This window comes from Acyrthosiphon pisum, chromosome X (assembly GCF_005508785.2).
Source record: "Acyrthosiphon pisum isolate AL4f chromosome X, pea_aphid_22Mar2018_4r6ur, whole genome shotgun sequence".
Lineage (NCBI taxonomy): Eukaryota > Metazoa > Arthropoda > Insecta > Hemiptera > Aphididae > Acyrthosiphon > Acyrthosiphon pisum.
This window is the reverse complement of record NC_042493.1, coordinates 93602157-93618591: the sequence shown is the minus strand read 5'-3', so window position 1 is coordinate 93618591 and position 16435 is coordinate 93602157. Positions and strand designations below refer to the sequence as shown.

The 16435-nt window shown below is 27.2% G+C and overlaps 3 protein-coding genes across 3 annotated transcripts in view; all 3 read right to left on the bottom strand.

Moving 5' to 3' along the window:
* Positions 1–3416, bottom strand: part of LOC100570243 (disks large homolog 5-like) — a 10722-nt gene extending 7306 nt beyond the window's left edge. Inside the window, exon 1 of the mRNA XM_029491375.1 lies at positions 3225–3416. Coding sequence (XP_029347235.1) covers positions 3225–3286 — 62 coding nt within the window. The 5' untranslated portion in view covers positions 3287–3416. The remainder of the gene's footprint in view (positions 1–3224) is intronic.
* Positions 3417–3618: 202 nt separating this feature from the next.
* On the bottom strand, positions 3619–9317 carry LOC115034429 (disks large homolog 5-like). Its single transcript, XM_029491372.1, has 7 exons — positions 8221–9317; positions 8023–8155; positions 7831–7961; positions 6655–6931; positions 6182–6582; positions 3796–4009; positions 3619–3722 (listed from the first exon to the last, which is right to left on the bottom strand). The coding sequence occupies exons 1-6, from the start codon at positions 9267–9269 to the stop codon at positions 3823–3825; spliced, it is 2178 nt and encodes a 725-aa protein (XP_029347232.1). The 5' UTR covers positions 9270–9317; the 3' UTR covers positions 3619–3722; positions 3796–3822.
* A 613-nt stretch (positions 9318–9930) lies between these two features.
* Positions 9931–11402, bottom strand: LOC115033182. Its single transcript, XM_029485300.1, has 4 exons — positions 11226–11402; positions 11027–11159; positions 10789–10957; positions 9931–9990 (listed from the first exon to the last, which is right to left on the bottom strand). The coding sequence occupies exons 1-4, from the start codon at positions 11263–11265 to the stop codon at positions 9931–9933; spliced, it is 402 nt and encodes a 133-aa protein (XP_029341160.1). The 5' UTR covers positions 11266–11402.
* Between the last annotated feature and the right edge of the window lie 5033 nt (positions 11403–16435).

The window sequence follows — 16435 nt, the reverse complement described above, 5'->3', positions numbered from 1 at the left end:
CAAAATAAGAAAAATCGTTACGTAAGAAATCGAGTGAATATCAAATGTTGTAAAAATATGAATTTCAAACGCCCATAAAAATTTAATTTGAGATTCTTATAGACATTTTTTTTTTGGTAAAGGTAGAATATCCTATAAGGAATCTTGTATTACATTTTAAAATCTTAATTTGAAAAGAAAAATTTTTATGAATTTATAACTCGAAATAATTTGCAAATTTTCGTGATTTTTCCATATTTTGTCATTTTTTGAACTTTAAATGCTGTGACTAACGATTTTTAATATTTTTCATCTGCCTTTGAAACAATATACTAGGAGCCTTCTATTAAATTTTCAAGCTTTTTTATCCAACAAATAAAATTTTATTGATATTTTTAGAAAAAAAACTAAAAAAAAATGGAAAATAAAAATGTCCGTAAAGAGCTCAAAATACATCAAAATATTTTGAAAATGTTATGGTGTATAGAAGATGCTAAGATAAACATTCAGTCAAAATTTAAAGTTACACCAAAAACCAAATTCAATTTTGTGAAAAATCGATTTTGCGTAAAAATTCCCGTTTTTCCTTAATTTTTCTTTTGTTTTTCCCGGTGCTTTTGTAAACCACTGGGAAATTTAAATTTTGACCTCCCCAATGCACCAACGATATTCACTTTCTGATCGAACAAGATACTGAAGTTGAAAATCGTAGCATTATTTCGACTACTTATCGTGTACACACACAAAAAAAATAATTAAAAAAATAAAAATAAATAAAAAAATAAAAAAAAAACACCCATCATTGAAAATCAATACATTCATCGTTCCACTCAGAATCTAAAAAATGTGTAGGTACATTTGGATTTGTTATTACCTATATTAAATTATCATGTTAAGGAAGTTGTAACGTTTTTAATTTTTTTAATATAATATTTCATTTCGGTTTTAGTTCTTGAACATTTATTTTGTACCATATAGATAAAATAAAAATGGGGAGGAGTATGCATATTATTGCCATTTTTTTTCAGGGTCTCCACACCAAAAACCTCACGCCTCGCTACTGAATGTTAGTATTTATTGAAAATGCTACTATAAATATTTGGTTAAAATTTCAAATGTCTATGGTTATTAGTTTTTGAGTTACACCAAAAACATAAAATAGAGTTTTTTAAAAATTAGTTTTGCGTTATAATTATCACTTTTTTTTGTCTTTTTTGACGCTTTCTCTTCGCTAAGAATCTAAAATTTAAAAATATTTATTAAATCAAAAGTTAATTCATCTGTCAGGTATTCCTGTTACATCTAGTATATCAGTGTTCTTCTAAAATTATTCAGCTTTGGAATAACGAAATAAAAATTAATTTTGTTACTAAAAAAGTTAAAAATTAAAATGACTAAAAAAATAGATATTGTAGAAAAATGTTGTTTTTTAACATCTTAAAATTATATAACAAACATATACTTATCTTTAAAATAATGAGTACCAATATAGTTCATAATATTCTAAAATTTTAGATTCGGAAGGAGCAATATAGGTATGTATTTATTTTACAAAGATGCAGATTTTTTTTAATTGTTATTAAAATGTTTTTTATATCCATCATCGCCTTTTAGGACAGTAAAGTGCTTAAATTTACTTCAACAGTATCTTTTCTGATAGGAAAGTGGATCTATTTGGTACTAGGGGGGGTCAAAGTAGTTTTTAAAAGAAGCATGAAAAACAAAAGAAATATTAAGGAAAACGGGAATTTTTACGCAAATGTTGGTGTAACTCTAAAACAAATTATAGCATTTTCTATACACCATAACATTTTCAAAATATTTTGACTTATTTTGAGATATTTACTGATATATTCAGTTTCCATTTTTTTTTTTTTTATTTATTCTATAAATATTAATAAAATGTTATTACTTAAAATTCACGAAAATTTGCAAATTATTTTGAGTTGGAAATTATAAAAAAATTTCTATTTTAATCAAAGTATTGAAAATATAATACAAGATTCCTCAAAAGTTTGTCTGCCATTATCAAAAAAAATGTCTACAAGCAAATCAAATCAAATTTTTATACGAAGTTCATATATTTACAATATTGGATATTCACTTGATTTCTCATGTAGTGATTTTGTTGTAATTAAAAAACGAATAACAGTAGATACATACAAATTTCACCGAATGTTTATATTTTCCTCTTCTATGCACCACAAAATTATTTGATTCTTTTTGACCTGTTTACGGTATGTTTACGGCTGACAATCTTTCTTGTTATTTATTTTTCTATAGTTGTCAATACTATTTTATTTGTTGGATATAAATGTGTGAACATTTAATATAAGGCTCCTGATATATTGTTACAATAGCAGTTAAAAAATATTAAAAATAAATATCTACATTTATTTTTTATAAGCATTGAAAGTTCACATTATGACAACATTTATCAAGTTAAAAATTTAATAATTATTTTGTAGTTAAAAATGTATAAAATGTTCAACTTTTATAGCTAAGAATTGAAAATTTGAAACAAGGTTCCACGTAAATAGGTTAATATAAATCACTTAATTCACAATAATATCATCAAATATACTTAGTAATATCATAGGCTGACTGACCGTCTTTGTTCAGAATCGTTTTTCTTATACAATGATGTTATATCATTGAATTCAAATTTAACACCATTCATTACAGTGACCCACTTGTAACCTACTGTATAGCAGAGCAACACTCACTTCCTCACCTTTTTTATTACTGGGGAATAATATATTATTTTAAAGCTTTCATCATATTAATTAATTAAAATATCATAACACATGTGTTGTTTACGTCAAACATTCAACATCAGCAGAACCAATGTTATGTTCATACATTTAATTTTATTGTCAATTGATTGATTATGAACTTGGAAGTTAAAAGCACTAATAGAACATATCATTGTACATCAATATTTTTATAATATTTAAATTTTTTAGCAAGATATATTTATAAATGTGTATTACATAATATATTTCTCGCTGTGCATGTTATAATTTAAATACTAAATTTGCATTTAGCAGAACAAATTGTATGTTCCTAGCTATAATATAAATTTATTAGACTGAATCAACCTAACAACATAAAATTAGAATGAAGATAAATGTGTTATGTTGTAAGTTTTTAAGACAGAAACAAGACATGTGGGCATGATATTTGGTGATTGTTTTCTTCAAAATAAAAAATGTACACCTAAAAAGAAAAAAATACAAACATACCTGATCCTTTCACACTTTTTAGGAAATGTATTTACTTCATAACCTTGATGAGATTCTACCATAAGTTCACTATGACTGTTGATATTAGTTATAATGTTATGAGGTGATCTAGTAGTATATCTATTGCAGTGAATATCAACTGATGGAGAGTTAGTGTGGTGAAACTATATAAAAATACACTATCTAGATTAACAACAAGTTACTGTATATAATATTTATTCATATTTATTTTAATTTACTTGAGAAACATGACGGTAAGGAGGTTCAAAACAATATAACATTGATTCTCCACTATGCGATGGAGATGGTTGTGAATATATACTATATTGTGGAGTGAGAAAATGATGAGCGTTAGTTGATGGTGGTCCATACATATTATGTGATGTAGGTCTAGCTCCAAGGCTATCCTCAGCATTACTTTCAGTATCGCTATTTTTATATTTACCAGTTATCTTTTTAACATAACAGTCCATTACATCTTTACCAACTTTACCAGATCTATTTAAATAAAATATGAAAACAGTTTAAAATATATTTTATTATAATATATAGAATAAAATAAAATATTTACTTGACAGAGAAATCTATAGATGAAGTATCAGTTTTTTGAATTATTTTGAGATGACCAAGACGGAGAACTATTTAAAAGTACGGATAATGGTAAACGTTCTTTATTTTTACGAGGATGATGTATTGTACCAGTTCCATGTTCAATTACAGGAATACTTCTTGCTTTTGGCCAAGTGCCACTTATCTTGTCTAATTCCTTAGATTTTCTATGTTGACTATAAAAATTATAAATTATGTGATGTATGTTTATTAAATAATTGATAATTTGTATGATATTTTAGTATTCATTTGGTAGTGGCATATATTATATGTTTCTATAACTAATGGCATAATTTGTGGTATTGCAGGGTATGCAAAACACTAAATAAACACAAAATGTTAAGACACATATTATGGAAGGTTATGTGTTTCTTTCACCATCGGTTTATCGAGCCAAGACTAAAACCAGTGAATATTAAATTTATAAATAGACCTATAGACGTATCAATAATGAAGATGATAATTATACTGTCTGACAATAAGTTTTGCATCATACGAAAAACATTTTTAATGAATACAGTAACATCCATTTCGGCATTTCAGCATCATTTAAATAAATGTGTATTTTATATATATATTTTTTAATTTCATTATTGTAAATTTTGAATACAATTTATTTAAACTTAATGGTTTATTCCAGAGGTCTCCAACATTTTCTTTTATGGAGGGCCTAAATTGAAATACGCTTTGGCATCGGGGGCCAATATTTTTAGAGAAATAAATTGGTTAGAAATTTAAAAATCAATAAGATTCATTTATAAAAAATGTATGTTTGTTTATATACTTTTTTTATTTTATAACAAGTTTTTATAAGTAAAGTTCAGATTTGAAGGCAAAAGCCTTTTTTTTTTAATAATAATAATAATAATAATAATAATAATAGTAGAGAAATAGTTTTTATATAAAAATGCGTGTCATTTATTATGTAAGATGAGGAACGTATTTTTTTTTTGTCTTTTTTACTGATAAATGCCTTTTTGCCTTTTTCACTTATAAATGCCTTTATACATTATTGTGTTTAATTTTCGATTGATTTAATAGTTTTATACACGTCATACGTATAAACGGTACAAATCAATAAGATTTTCTGAAGACTGTGCATTTGCGGCTGTTAATATTATTTTTAATGGGTTTTATTTACGGCGATATTTACCGATATCGCTAAATACCTTATCGAGTATTTGGTATGGCAAGTTGATTTAACGTTTATAACAGTATCCATGCTACCTAACTATAGATTAAAATATGTTCATAATGCGTTTATACTTACTATAGAATTTAAAATTGTTCGTCAGTCCGCCCCGATTACATTTTCTATGTACCAAAAAAAATAAAGCCCAAACCGTCAACATGAAGAAAGTTTATCTAAGTACACGATAGTGATTTTTTTTTAATACACACTAGTTAAATATACAAACTATTTAATGTTTTAAACAAATTTTTTTTGTAATTCCTTTTTTATATAAGTCAAATGCTTTTTTGCCTATTTTGACATTGTGAATGCTTTTTTTACTGATTATATTGCCTTTAAATCCGAGCCCTAATTATAAGTTAGTGTTAGTACTTGGTATATGCTATATAGGTATAAATTACTATTATAAGCTATTACAAATAACACCAAAAGACAATAATAATAAATTCACATTATTTAATTAATTCAATAAATTAAAAACAATAAAAACTAAATGAAAATAATATAATAAATATATTATTTTCAAAACATTAATTAGCTTGCCGGGCCAACAAAAAAAACCCATGATGGGCTAGATTTGGCCGGCCATGAGTTGGAGACGCCTGGTTTATTCAATAAAATAAAATATATCCAGTGACTTGAATGTCATGAGAAAAATATTAATAAATAATAAATTGTAGTTTTCATATGGGTAAATTAATTGAAAAATGTGCCCGCTTTAAAATAATTTGTTGGTTTTAATGTGTAAGTAAGTTGAAGCGAACAATTTTTTATAGGTATTGATTCCACAAACTGTGCGTAGTATACTGAGTACTGACACAACTTTTGTTGGAATATTATTAATTTGGGGAATGTATCAAAAAACTAAAAAGACGCAATTAACTAATGATAGTTTTAAGCTAAAACTGTAAGTTACTAATTTATTCTATAATGGATTAGGCAGTTACGAATTGTTTTATTACATATTTAACTAAAGAGTTAATGATATAAGAGGTTTCTTTAAAAAGTTACAAAAGCCTAAGAAATTGAATGTTAAAAAATTTGAAAAAATCTACACATATTGAGAAAAATTGATGATGAAGAAATTTACTATCGCAGTATATAATATGTTAAAAATAAAGAAACTATATTAATCTAAGAAATAATAAATAATTACCTTGGATATTTAGTAGTAGTGGGGGGTAAAGGATGTGGTCTAAAAGCATCAATTACAGGATCTAATTCTGCTATACCATCTTCTTGATCTCGTTCAGAGGTAGAATTATTGACAGATAATGGATTTCTATGAGGTTTTTCTGGTACATTAGTCCTCATTCTTCTTGACTGAACATATTGAGGTTTTTGATAAGGTTCTTGATGTATTGAATTACTAGATTTATCTGTCTGTGTTGTACTATTAATATATTTTTTATAAATATCACGATTTGGACGGGAACCACAATTTCCAGCACAATATGTAGATTTTATAGTGGTAATAGTTAATATATCACCAAGTTCATACAATAATAGCATAGCTTCTCTTGAATCTTTTACATTATCTAATGTTATGTTGTTAATCTAAAAAAAAAAATTATAAATAAGAATATCTAGACAAATCATTTTTTTTTTTTCATTTAAACATTTACTTACACTTAATACTCTATCACCAACATCTAAATTTCCATCTTTAGCAGCCATTGATCCAGGTGTTATTTTATTAATGTATATACCAGTTTCCAATGAGATTCCATGATCATAATTATTTACTTCGAGTTGAGTTGTGAAAATACTCCTAGATGGGAAAGCAGGCTTTCTTCGTCTTACAACCAAAGTAGCACTGTTTAATGATTGCATAGTCTCCAAAATTAATTCCTTACTAATTGATGTACAATCAAGGCTATTCACTCTTAAAATACAATCATTAACTCTAGAAGAGAATACGTACATAGATTTTAATATCATCAAATAGTATAGGTAAAAAAATAGATAAATATTTTAAGTTATCATTTATATTTATTAAATAATTAAATATAACTGTTCAGAGGAAGTTATCACACTATTTGATTTCTCTTTCAAACCCACACAAAGCACAGCAAATTTGTATTAATCAGAACTAATATTGTGTTTTAACTTATCAGCTATAATATTAAATTGAATTGACCCAAAATAAGAATATCTGGGGTTTTAAAGTGAGCTACAAACATTTCATATCAGTTTTTTGTTTACATATCATAATAAAATCATAATAATATCATTTGTAAATTTCACGAAAGCTTTCTTAAATAAAAACATCTATTTCCGTAAATAATGTAACACATTCATGTAAAAAGACCATCCTAAAATATTATCAACGTTAGTGATAGAAATAAGTAAGTGCTCAACAGTTTATTTGTTTAAATTTTAAATATAAAAAAATGTATAAATTGGATATTACATTGTTGAGATAAATATGAATTTAAAGAAATTAATTGACTGTTTGACTCATATATATAATATATATCAGTGGAGTGGTGAACGGTAATTTTAGAGGCAATTTCCACTGAGATTTTTTTTAAATAGAGGGTGGGTGGAAGCAGGTGGGTCCCCTAGTAAATGTAATATTATATACTCAATAGATAGTCAATAACGATATGAAATATGATTAGTTATATTATATTAATATATTATTATGCATTAGGACTTGGGATATTTATAAATTGCTTCTGGAAAATTCTTAGTTCACCATTCCATTGCTATATATTATATTATATTATATTATATAATGTACATACTATAATATAGTTTTAGTATAAATATAAAAGATTTCAAAAATATAGTATGTTTAACCTCAATTTCCTTGCTGCAACACTTCCTTTATTGATAGATGATATATAAATTGCATTATTGTTGGGACACAAAGGAGCATCTTTTCCACCAAGTAAATCAATCCCTAAATCTTCATTTGTCCCTAATTCACCCTGAAAATATACATTTACATTAAATCATACGCAAACTGATAAAATTTTAAATAATACTTACCATATCAATATTTAATATTTCTGTATCCCAGTCTTGATGATCGGTATCTATTGCAGAGTCTTGACTATAACGACATGTAGCCTGTAATTGTAGTGAATTAACTTCTCTTTCTAATTGAGCTTCCAATTTTTCCCTACAAAATAAAAAAACATGTTTGCATAAGAATAAAAATTGTATTTTAAACTATTGTAATCATACTTAATAACATTGAGTTCTTTAGCAGTATCATTTTTTTGTTTCATTATATCATCACAGTCTCTAATAGCACGCGCTAATTTGCTCACAGCATCATCGCGCTGTTTTCTTAAACTGTCACAGAGGATTCGTATACTTTCACGCTCCAACACAATTTTATCACGTTCACTAAAAGCCCAATCACGGCGTCTTTTAGATACCTCTGCTTCGTCTAGAGACTCTTCTAATTCATTATGATATTTATCAGCTAATTTTCTTAAACGTTCAATTTCCTGATTAGCTTGATCTAGATTATCCATACGTTCTTTTTGACAAGAGTTAAATAAATCTAAAGAAGCTACTTTTTCTCGTGAATCTTTTCTATTTTCTATTTCTCTACTTAAGCCATAATATAAGTGGCTCTTAAATTCTCTTTGAGATTCATTTTTAGCTGTTATCTCACCAAATCTTTCCTGGTAATTATTACATTCTCTAAGTGCTTTATCACGATCATGCAATGCTGATGATAATTCACGTTTTAATGATTCAAAGTGCAGTTGTAGAGTTTTTTTTTCATCTCTACAAGATTTGATTTCATTTTCCAATGATTTATTTTTGTTGTAAGCTTGAGATAATTCTTTAGAGAGCTTTTCAAGATCATTATGAACACTATCACGCTCACTCATAATGAGTCTATATTCTTTAACATCAGCATCATGAGCTTCATTCAATTCTTTAAGTTCCTTATTAAGTTTTACACTATAAGCAACGGCAACTTTCATCTCTTTGACTGCTTCTTCATGTTGTTGTTGAACTATATGTATAGTTTCTTGAAGATAATCACGTTCTTGAATTGTTAAATTCCATCGACGTATAGCAGCTGTACACTGCTGTTTTGAAGCATCTCTTTCTCGGAAAGCTATATCCCGTTCTTTAAATAATTCATTACATTGTTTTTTTAGTTGATTAATTTCATCTTTCATCATGTCCATTTTTTCAACAGCTGCTGAATGTGTAGTATGCAAATCTTCATATTCCTTTTTCAAAGCTTTATAATCTTCTACCCTTGGCATGAAGTGATCATTAAGCGAATCACCACTTGATATATCGTCTCGAGGGATATCCTGAAAAAATATTTTAATGATGTCAAAATACAATTTTAATATATTTAATGTTATAATTTAATACTCTATCTATGTTAAGAGATATTATATTGAAAAAATAAATACCAAAAATACAAATTTTGTATCAATTATGTTAGTTATATCTCCTGCAATAGAATGATGGAAACCATAAGTAAAATAAAAGCGATTTGTTCATCTGACCAAACTTTTTAACTCATTTAAAATGTATTAAGATTTCATACATGGTAGTTCATAGCAATAAATATTTGTGATTTTATTTTTGATTAGAACTATATTGTTATCATATCACATACGCATATTAGTTGTTATTATTTAATTTATATATTTGTGCCTGGCATGTTTGAAAATTAAATAAAATTTAAAAAAAGTAAAGACAATTTTGTTTTTGTAGTAAGTGTAGGGTAAAAATATACCAGGTGGTTAATAACAATATACTTTTATTCAAGATTCAGTGGCAATATTTAACTTATAAAATACTAGTTGTCCCGTGGCAAAGATTATTTTTTTAACTTCTTTCTAAAAACGTGCCTCTTATTATGTACCTACAAACGATGTAAAGGAGCTTACAAACTACCAATAACTATAATTATTAGACTGACATACGATGCACATAAATGCACATTGTATTTATTCTAGCAGCCCGATCTTCCTATAGGAGATAAAATGTAAATAATTAAAACACAATTGGCTGAACAGCTGAGTCGTGCACCACTTTGTGTTGAAATTAAACAGTGTAAACAGTCAAATTGTTGTGGGAAAGAGAGGTCTACCAGTACTATTTTGTGCAGCAGACTTTTATTGTATAGATTAAATTATTCAAGTAAATCTTAAATAAGTATGAAGTATGATAGTCCAAATCTGATTGTTCCATCATATTTAGCATAAAAAATCCTATTAGAAAAAGTGTTTTTTGAACATTTTATTAGGGCTACCACAATTTTAGAAAAATGAGCATGAAAATTAAACTGCGTTTATGCTCTTTTACCTTATTCAACATTTTCTCCTTCAAAACCCATAAACCATCAAGACATAATAAGATAAATAATGTTATCTTATAAAGTGATACAATTCAATTAAACAAACGCAAACAAATAAAATAATAATATACGCTAAATAATTAATAAAAAAAATATGAATTTACTATTTAGCATAAGAATATTATGTATATAGTATATGTGTTAAGAATTAGATTATAGTATTAGACAAGATCAAATATACTAAAGATTCATAACATTTATAACAATATGCTGAATGAACAGTTTGTACTGTAGGCAGTAATATACTAAAATGTCATTAATACCATTAATAGAACCACTATTTTTTAATTACTTTATTGATAGTTATAAAAATTACAAAGAAAATTAGAAATTTGATAAAATATTAATCCTCTGTAAAATCAATTTTGTTGCTTCTTCTAATGTAGAAAAAGCAATAAAAAAATATGTACCTGTTTGTGTCTATTCAAAATTTGTTTATCGGCAGCTAGTTTAGAACCAAATGAAGATGATTCTTGGGCAACCTGTTCGATTTCATTAATCACAACTTGATTTTGACCACGATAATATTCTAATTCTGTTCGTGTCTGATTGTATCTTTGCACTGTTTCTCCGTGTTGTCTGTGCTTACGAAACAAAATGTGTATTACTTAAATAATTTTCAGATTTGACATTAAAATAATTATATACCTTCTCAATATCATTAACTCATGCATTGCGTTATCACATTGTTGCTTTAATCGATCATAACATTTTTCACGGTTACTATAAGCGTTTCGATTTCGGTCATTACTTCGATCTGAACAACTTCGAGTAAGCATATCTATCATAGAACAAAAAAATTAAATTTAAATAGGTACTCACATGCTCGTAAACAGATTTTACAAACCAGTATTTTTAGAATCTTCAATTGTACTGTTTGACGACATCTTAATATATTTAGTTCAAAATCACAGAATCGTCAGAACCGTTTTAATGTTTTTAGCTTTGAAAATTTCATGTTAATTGTGTTATGAGTTAATAACATTTATAACGGGATGTGCTGACTAATATTTCATACACAAAAAATAACACAATAAATTAATTTAAGAAAATATACAAAGATTTGAGCAAATATTAAATTTAATTAAAATGGAAAATAAATTTAAATGTGGAGAAGCAATAAAAAGAGTTGAAAAAATATAATTTAGGTAGGTACTATTATGTAAGTACTTAACAAAAAAAAATTATTACAAACTGTATAGGAAAATACGCAGTAAATAATAATGAATATTCATCAGCATAAATCACTAAGTAGCAAGCTCCATTTTTTTTGGATTCTTTTATTGTTTGTGATTAAAATTAAAAAAAAAAAAATAGCATCGTATGGTAAAGTGGTAAATAAAATTGTATAATTTTATTCTCCATGACATTGATAATTAGAAATCGTGGTATCTTCGGTGCACAATTTTAAAGAACTTAATTAAGTCCATTATATTCGTGCTCCGATGTAATGATTTTAAGACCTAGAAAAACTTCTATACTACTTCTCTACAACTATATAGAAATCTGTAAGAAAAATCTGTATTATCATTGTAATAAACGATGGAAATACGACCTTTGCGAATTAGGGAATTGGGCCGATAACATTTTTATAACGTTATTTTCCTCTCTTGTAAAATTTAGCATTTTGGACATACGACTTTTATGATTTAGGCCGATAGGTATATTATAATATTATATAAAAATTATTACGAGGTTTGGCATAACTTTTTGAAGTTAAATATTGAAACAATATGAAAACACACATAAATAAATAAAAGGTGAACAGCACCACCTTAAACATTTAAACCATCGAAATACAGACTTTCGGTGCCACTGAAAGCGTAATAAAAACTTTTTAAACGAAGTACAAACAAAACAAATACATACAAAAAAAAAATATGTGCTCATGGAAGTCGCACGCTATTACGGTGATAACCACTATCACACCGAAAAATGCACTCCGCCCACAACCACAGACTTCAATAACTACGAACATTTTTTTGGAACAAATATTCATTGGAGCAAATGTAATTTTAACAAGAGAACATTGAAACAAATGTTTTTGTAATATATATAATATATATATATCATTCGGAACAAATATCATTGGAATAATTAATGTTCATTGGATTTTAAGAAAATATATCGGAACCGACATGGTTTGGCAAAAAAGTTCATTGGAACAAATGTACTACTAACAATTTAGTAATAAACCATTTGTTCTAAAAATAATATGTTCCAGTAAATATTTTTTCCCTACTTTGTTTCCATTTTCCGAGCATTAGCTTGCTGTGTGATGAGATGAGCTCATCTGCTGCCCGGGTGGCTAATTAAATTTGTAAGGGCCAACCAGAACAGACTTAGGTTTAGTCATAATAAAATAACATGGTATGATGGCAACGAACTGAATACTGTCGGAATTTGCACAGTTAATTGTATCCAGTTCGTCTCATAATGCCCTATGTGCATATATTGATGCCTGATGGTGACACTAATGAAAAGCGGCGAACTAGGTACAGCTTTGTATGAAGATCGGCGGGCTAATGTATGCGTATCATAATGGGTAAATCGAATAAAACTGTAACGATATTAATTAAACGGCAAATTAATTTAATAAACGTTAGGCATACCATAGTCAGTAGTTGTAATTTTTTAGAATTAAAATTAATAATAGCATTACTATTCTTAGTATTTATAGATCCCCCAATGATAACGTTGATAAGATTTAGTATCTGCGCCTATGTTTGAGATTAGTATGTGTAAGGTTTAACCTTTTATAGACCAACAATAAATGGTAATAAAGATTTTTTTTGCACCATTATAATCTTTATTTTTTTGCTAAATTTTAAAATTTCGAAATTTGAAATTAGATTTTTGTAAAAATGTTTGAGAACTGGGTCAAAGTTAATTGGACATTAATCATTTAGGGAGTATACTTAAAAGTCCATTTAGTCCGATGCAGCTCAACTATTTTTGACATTTTATGTCTTTGCTTTGGCCAGAGAATCGAAAAACGTTACGTTACATAAAGCGTTACGTTACATATTACTATAGCAACCAATAATATATTATTTTGAGATTTTCGTCGGTGTGAATCTCTGTATTACCATGGCAACCAATTATATAGGTATTATTTTGAAATTTCCGATGGAATGTTTTGTATATAAATGGTTGCCATGGTTATATGTAAAATATATTATTCCTATAGAGTTGGCAATTTCAACGGGATCAGATATTTTGATATACATAGATAGATTATACCTCTGAGCAGAAGATAGGCTAATTTAAAAAGGGAGAGGACCAAAGACCAACCAAAGTATCGATACTTTACCAGTGTCGGTAGTATCGGAACGTCCCTATGTTCAGTCTCTTCAGTAGATTACCAAGGTATGTGCTACATATTACGATAGCAAGAACAGCAAGGACAAAATGTGCTACTTCATTGCAGACTCGTATGCAATATGTTTATGAATTTTTTATATACAATGGTGAATTAGTAAAAATTAGCTTAAAAATAATTAATTAATTAATTAAAAATATAACGGCCATGTTAAATTTATCTATGTCACAAGTTTTATATTAACAACAACATATAGTATATACTTAAAGAAAATAGTTATTGTATTAAAAACTAAATGGTCAATTTTTTTATATTTTATTTTAAAAATGGAGTAGGTATGATATTCAAGATGGGCGGTGGTCATTTGGGTGTAGGTAATAATTTTTACCTATAAATTAATGGGTGGACTGTGTTTGCGCCTAAATGCCGTATTTGCGCTTATACGCAAAAACCTCGATTGCGCTTAAAATACGTTAAAATACTTGTTTGCGTCCATTACATTACAAATCAATAAATTTGGCAACAACGTTTTCAACTATTTTCACTGTAAAATATTGGGAAATTTAATTTCTATATCAGTCGTGGCTCGATATACTTTCATAGGATACTTATCTTTAATCATAGCTAACTTTTATCTTTGCTATAGATAATTTTTATTACCTACATAGTCGATATACAACATTTTACGGCGGTATTTCTAAAATCTCAATCACAGATAGTCAGTCGTCGCTGTACTTCACTTAATTACACATTTCAGTTTGGTGTATTTTTGTTTCAAAAATGACAGAAAATAAAATTATATTAGCAAAATGTGCGAGTAACAATTTTAAAGATTTACTTATAATCGACAGTTTTAAATTCAGAAAAGTTTATGAAAGTATATCTGGTAATGTAACTTGGTGTTGTACAATGAAATCGTGTTTAGCAAGACTAATTAAAAATGGAAAAGTAACTGTAAGTAGCAATTTAAATCATAAACATAATACTGATGAAAAAAAATTAAATCGTCAAATTATTCGAAGTGCGTGTAAAAAAAGAGCCAAATTTGACTGATCGTCCAATTAAAATTATACGTTCTGAAATTACAAAGAATAATTTTGACACGTTAGATTACGGTGACGTTAAATTAATTCATGACAGAATGTACCCGCGTAGAAACACACAAACAAATATTCCAAAAAATATTTTTGAAGTTCAAGAATTTTTAGTATCAAATAATATATTATAATCTAAAGGGGAATCAATGATTGCAGTAAATGACATAGAAAAAAATATTGTAATTTTTACGTGTACCACAAATTTGCAATTTTTAAGTTTGGTTAATTATACTATATACGTCGTAAGCGAAGATAGTCTATTTCCCCCCGAATTATGGGCAAAAGGTTGTAATAATCTAACATAGACAACAAACGCATGTGAATCATTTCATAAACATTTTAATTCATATTTTTTTAACGCTGATCCATCAATCATAAAATTTGTGGAAGTTCTAATAGAATTTCAAACTGATACATATTTAAAAATAAATCTTTCTAAAACAACAATAAAACAAATAAAAAATAAAGCAGTTATAAAAAAACACCAGGTTATCAACGAATTAAGAGATACATCAACATCAACAATTATCTTCATAAAAAATATAAGTAACTAAGTCAAAGTAACACGAAAAATGTAAATTTAATTTTATTAAAAATATAATAGGTGCTTACATAAGAAATAACAACGACGTAACAGAACAGTGAAGAAAGATTTAAATTTAAATTTATTAAAAATATAATAGGTACAATAAAAAATAATAAGTACACAACAGAACAGTAAAGACAAATTTTTAACCACACCAGAATAATTCAATAAATTTTATTCTGTCAGTTCGAAGTCTGAAAAAAGTGGGACGAGAAATTTAAGTTTTACTGCAATGTTGCCAAATTTATTTATTTGTAACCTAACTAGGCGCAAATAAGTATTTAACGTATTTTAATTTTATTAAGCGCAATCGAGGTTTTTGCATATAGGCGCATATACGGTATTTAGGCGCAAACACGGCACTCCAAAATTAATAGTTCGTTTGGGCGAGTAGAATTATTTTTACCTGCTCTAGGTAAAAACCTAGATACGGGTAATGTCATTGCTAATCATTATTAATCGCTATAATTAAAAAACATGATTAGGTACGATTCAGACATGCTGTACAAGTTGTATACCTAAATAATAAGTAATAACGCTACAGTGTCCTAAGTGATGTGTTATGTGTTATGTAATAAACTTTGATGTGGTACATCGTAAAAGTTGTTAAAAGTACCAATTTATACCAGTCGAGAATGAATGTGTACATTTTGCTGATTATGTATTGGACACATATACATAGACGAAAACTTAGAATTCCCTCCTCATTTGTGGGCGTCATCACCAATATTTTACCATCCCAGAACTACAAATGGACCAGAGTCATTCCATTCCCACTATAATAGTCAGTTTTATACAACACACCCTCATATTCATCAAGTCATCGCAGTACTATTAGAAATCCAAACTGAAAATAGAATTAAAATCAATTCCATTTCTAAAAATGTCCCTAATGTTCAACGAAAAGAAATCACAGAAAAAAAGAGTTCGTGCAAGAAACATGGAATAGATATATGAGAGTAGTTATTGAATAATTAAATAAATACATAAAATGCTTAGGTTTAAAATACCTGGCCAATAGATTACTATAAAATGTATTAAAAATTAAAATG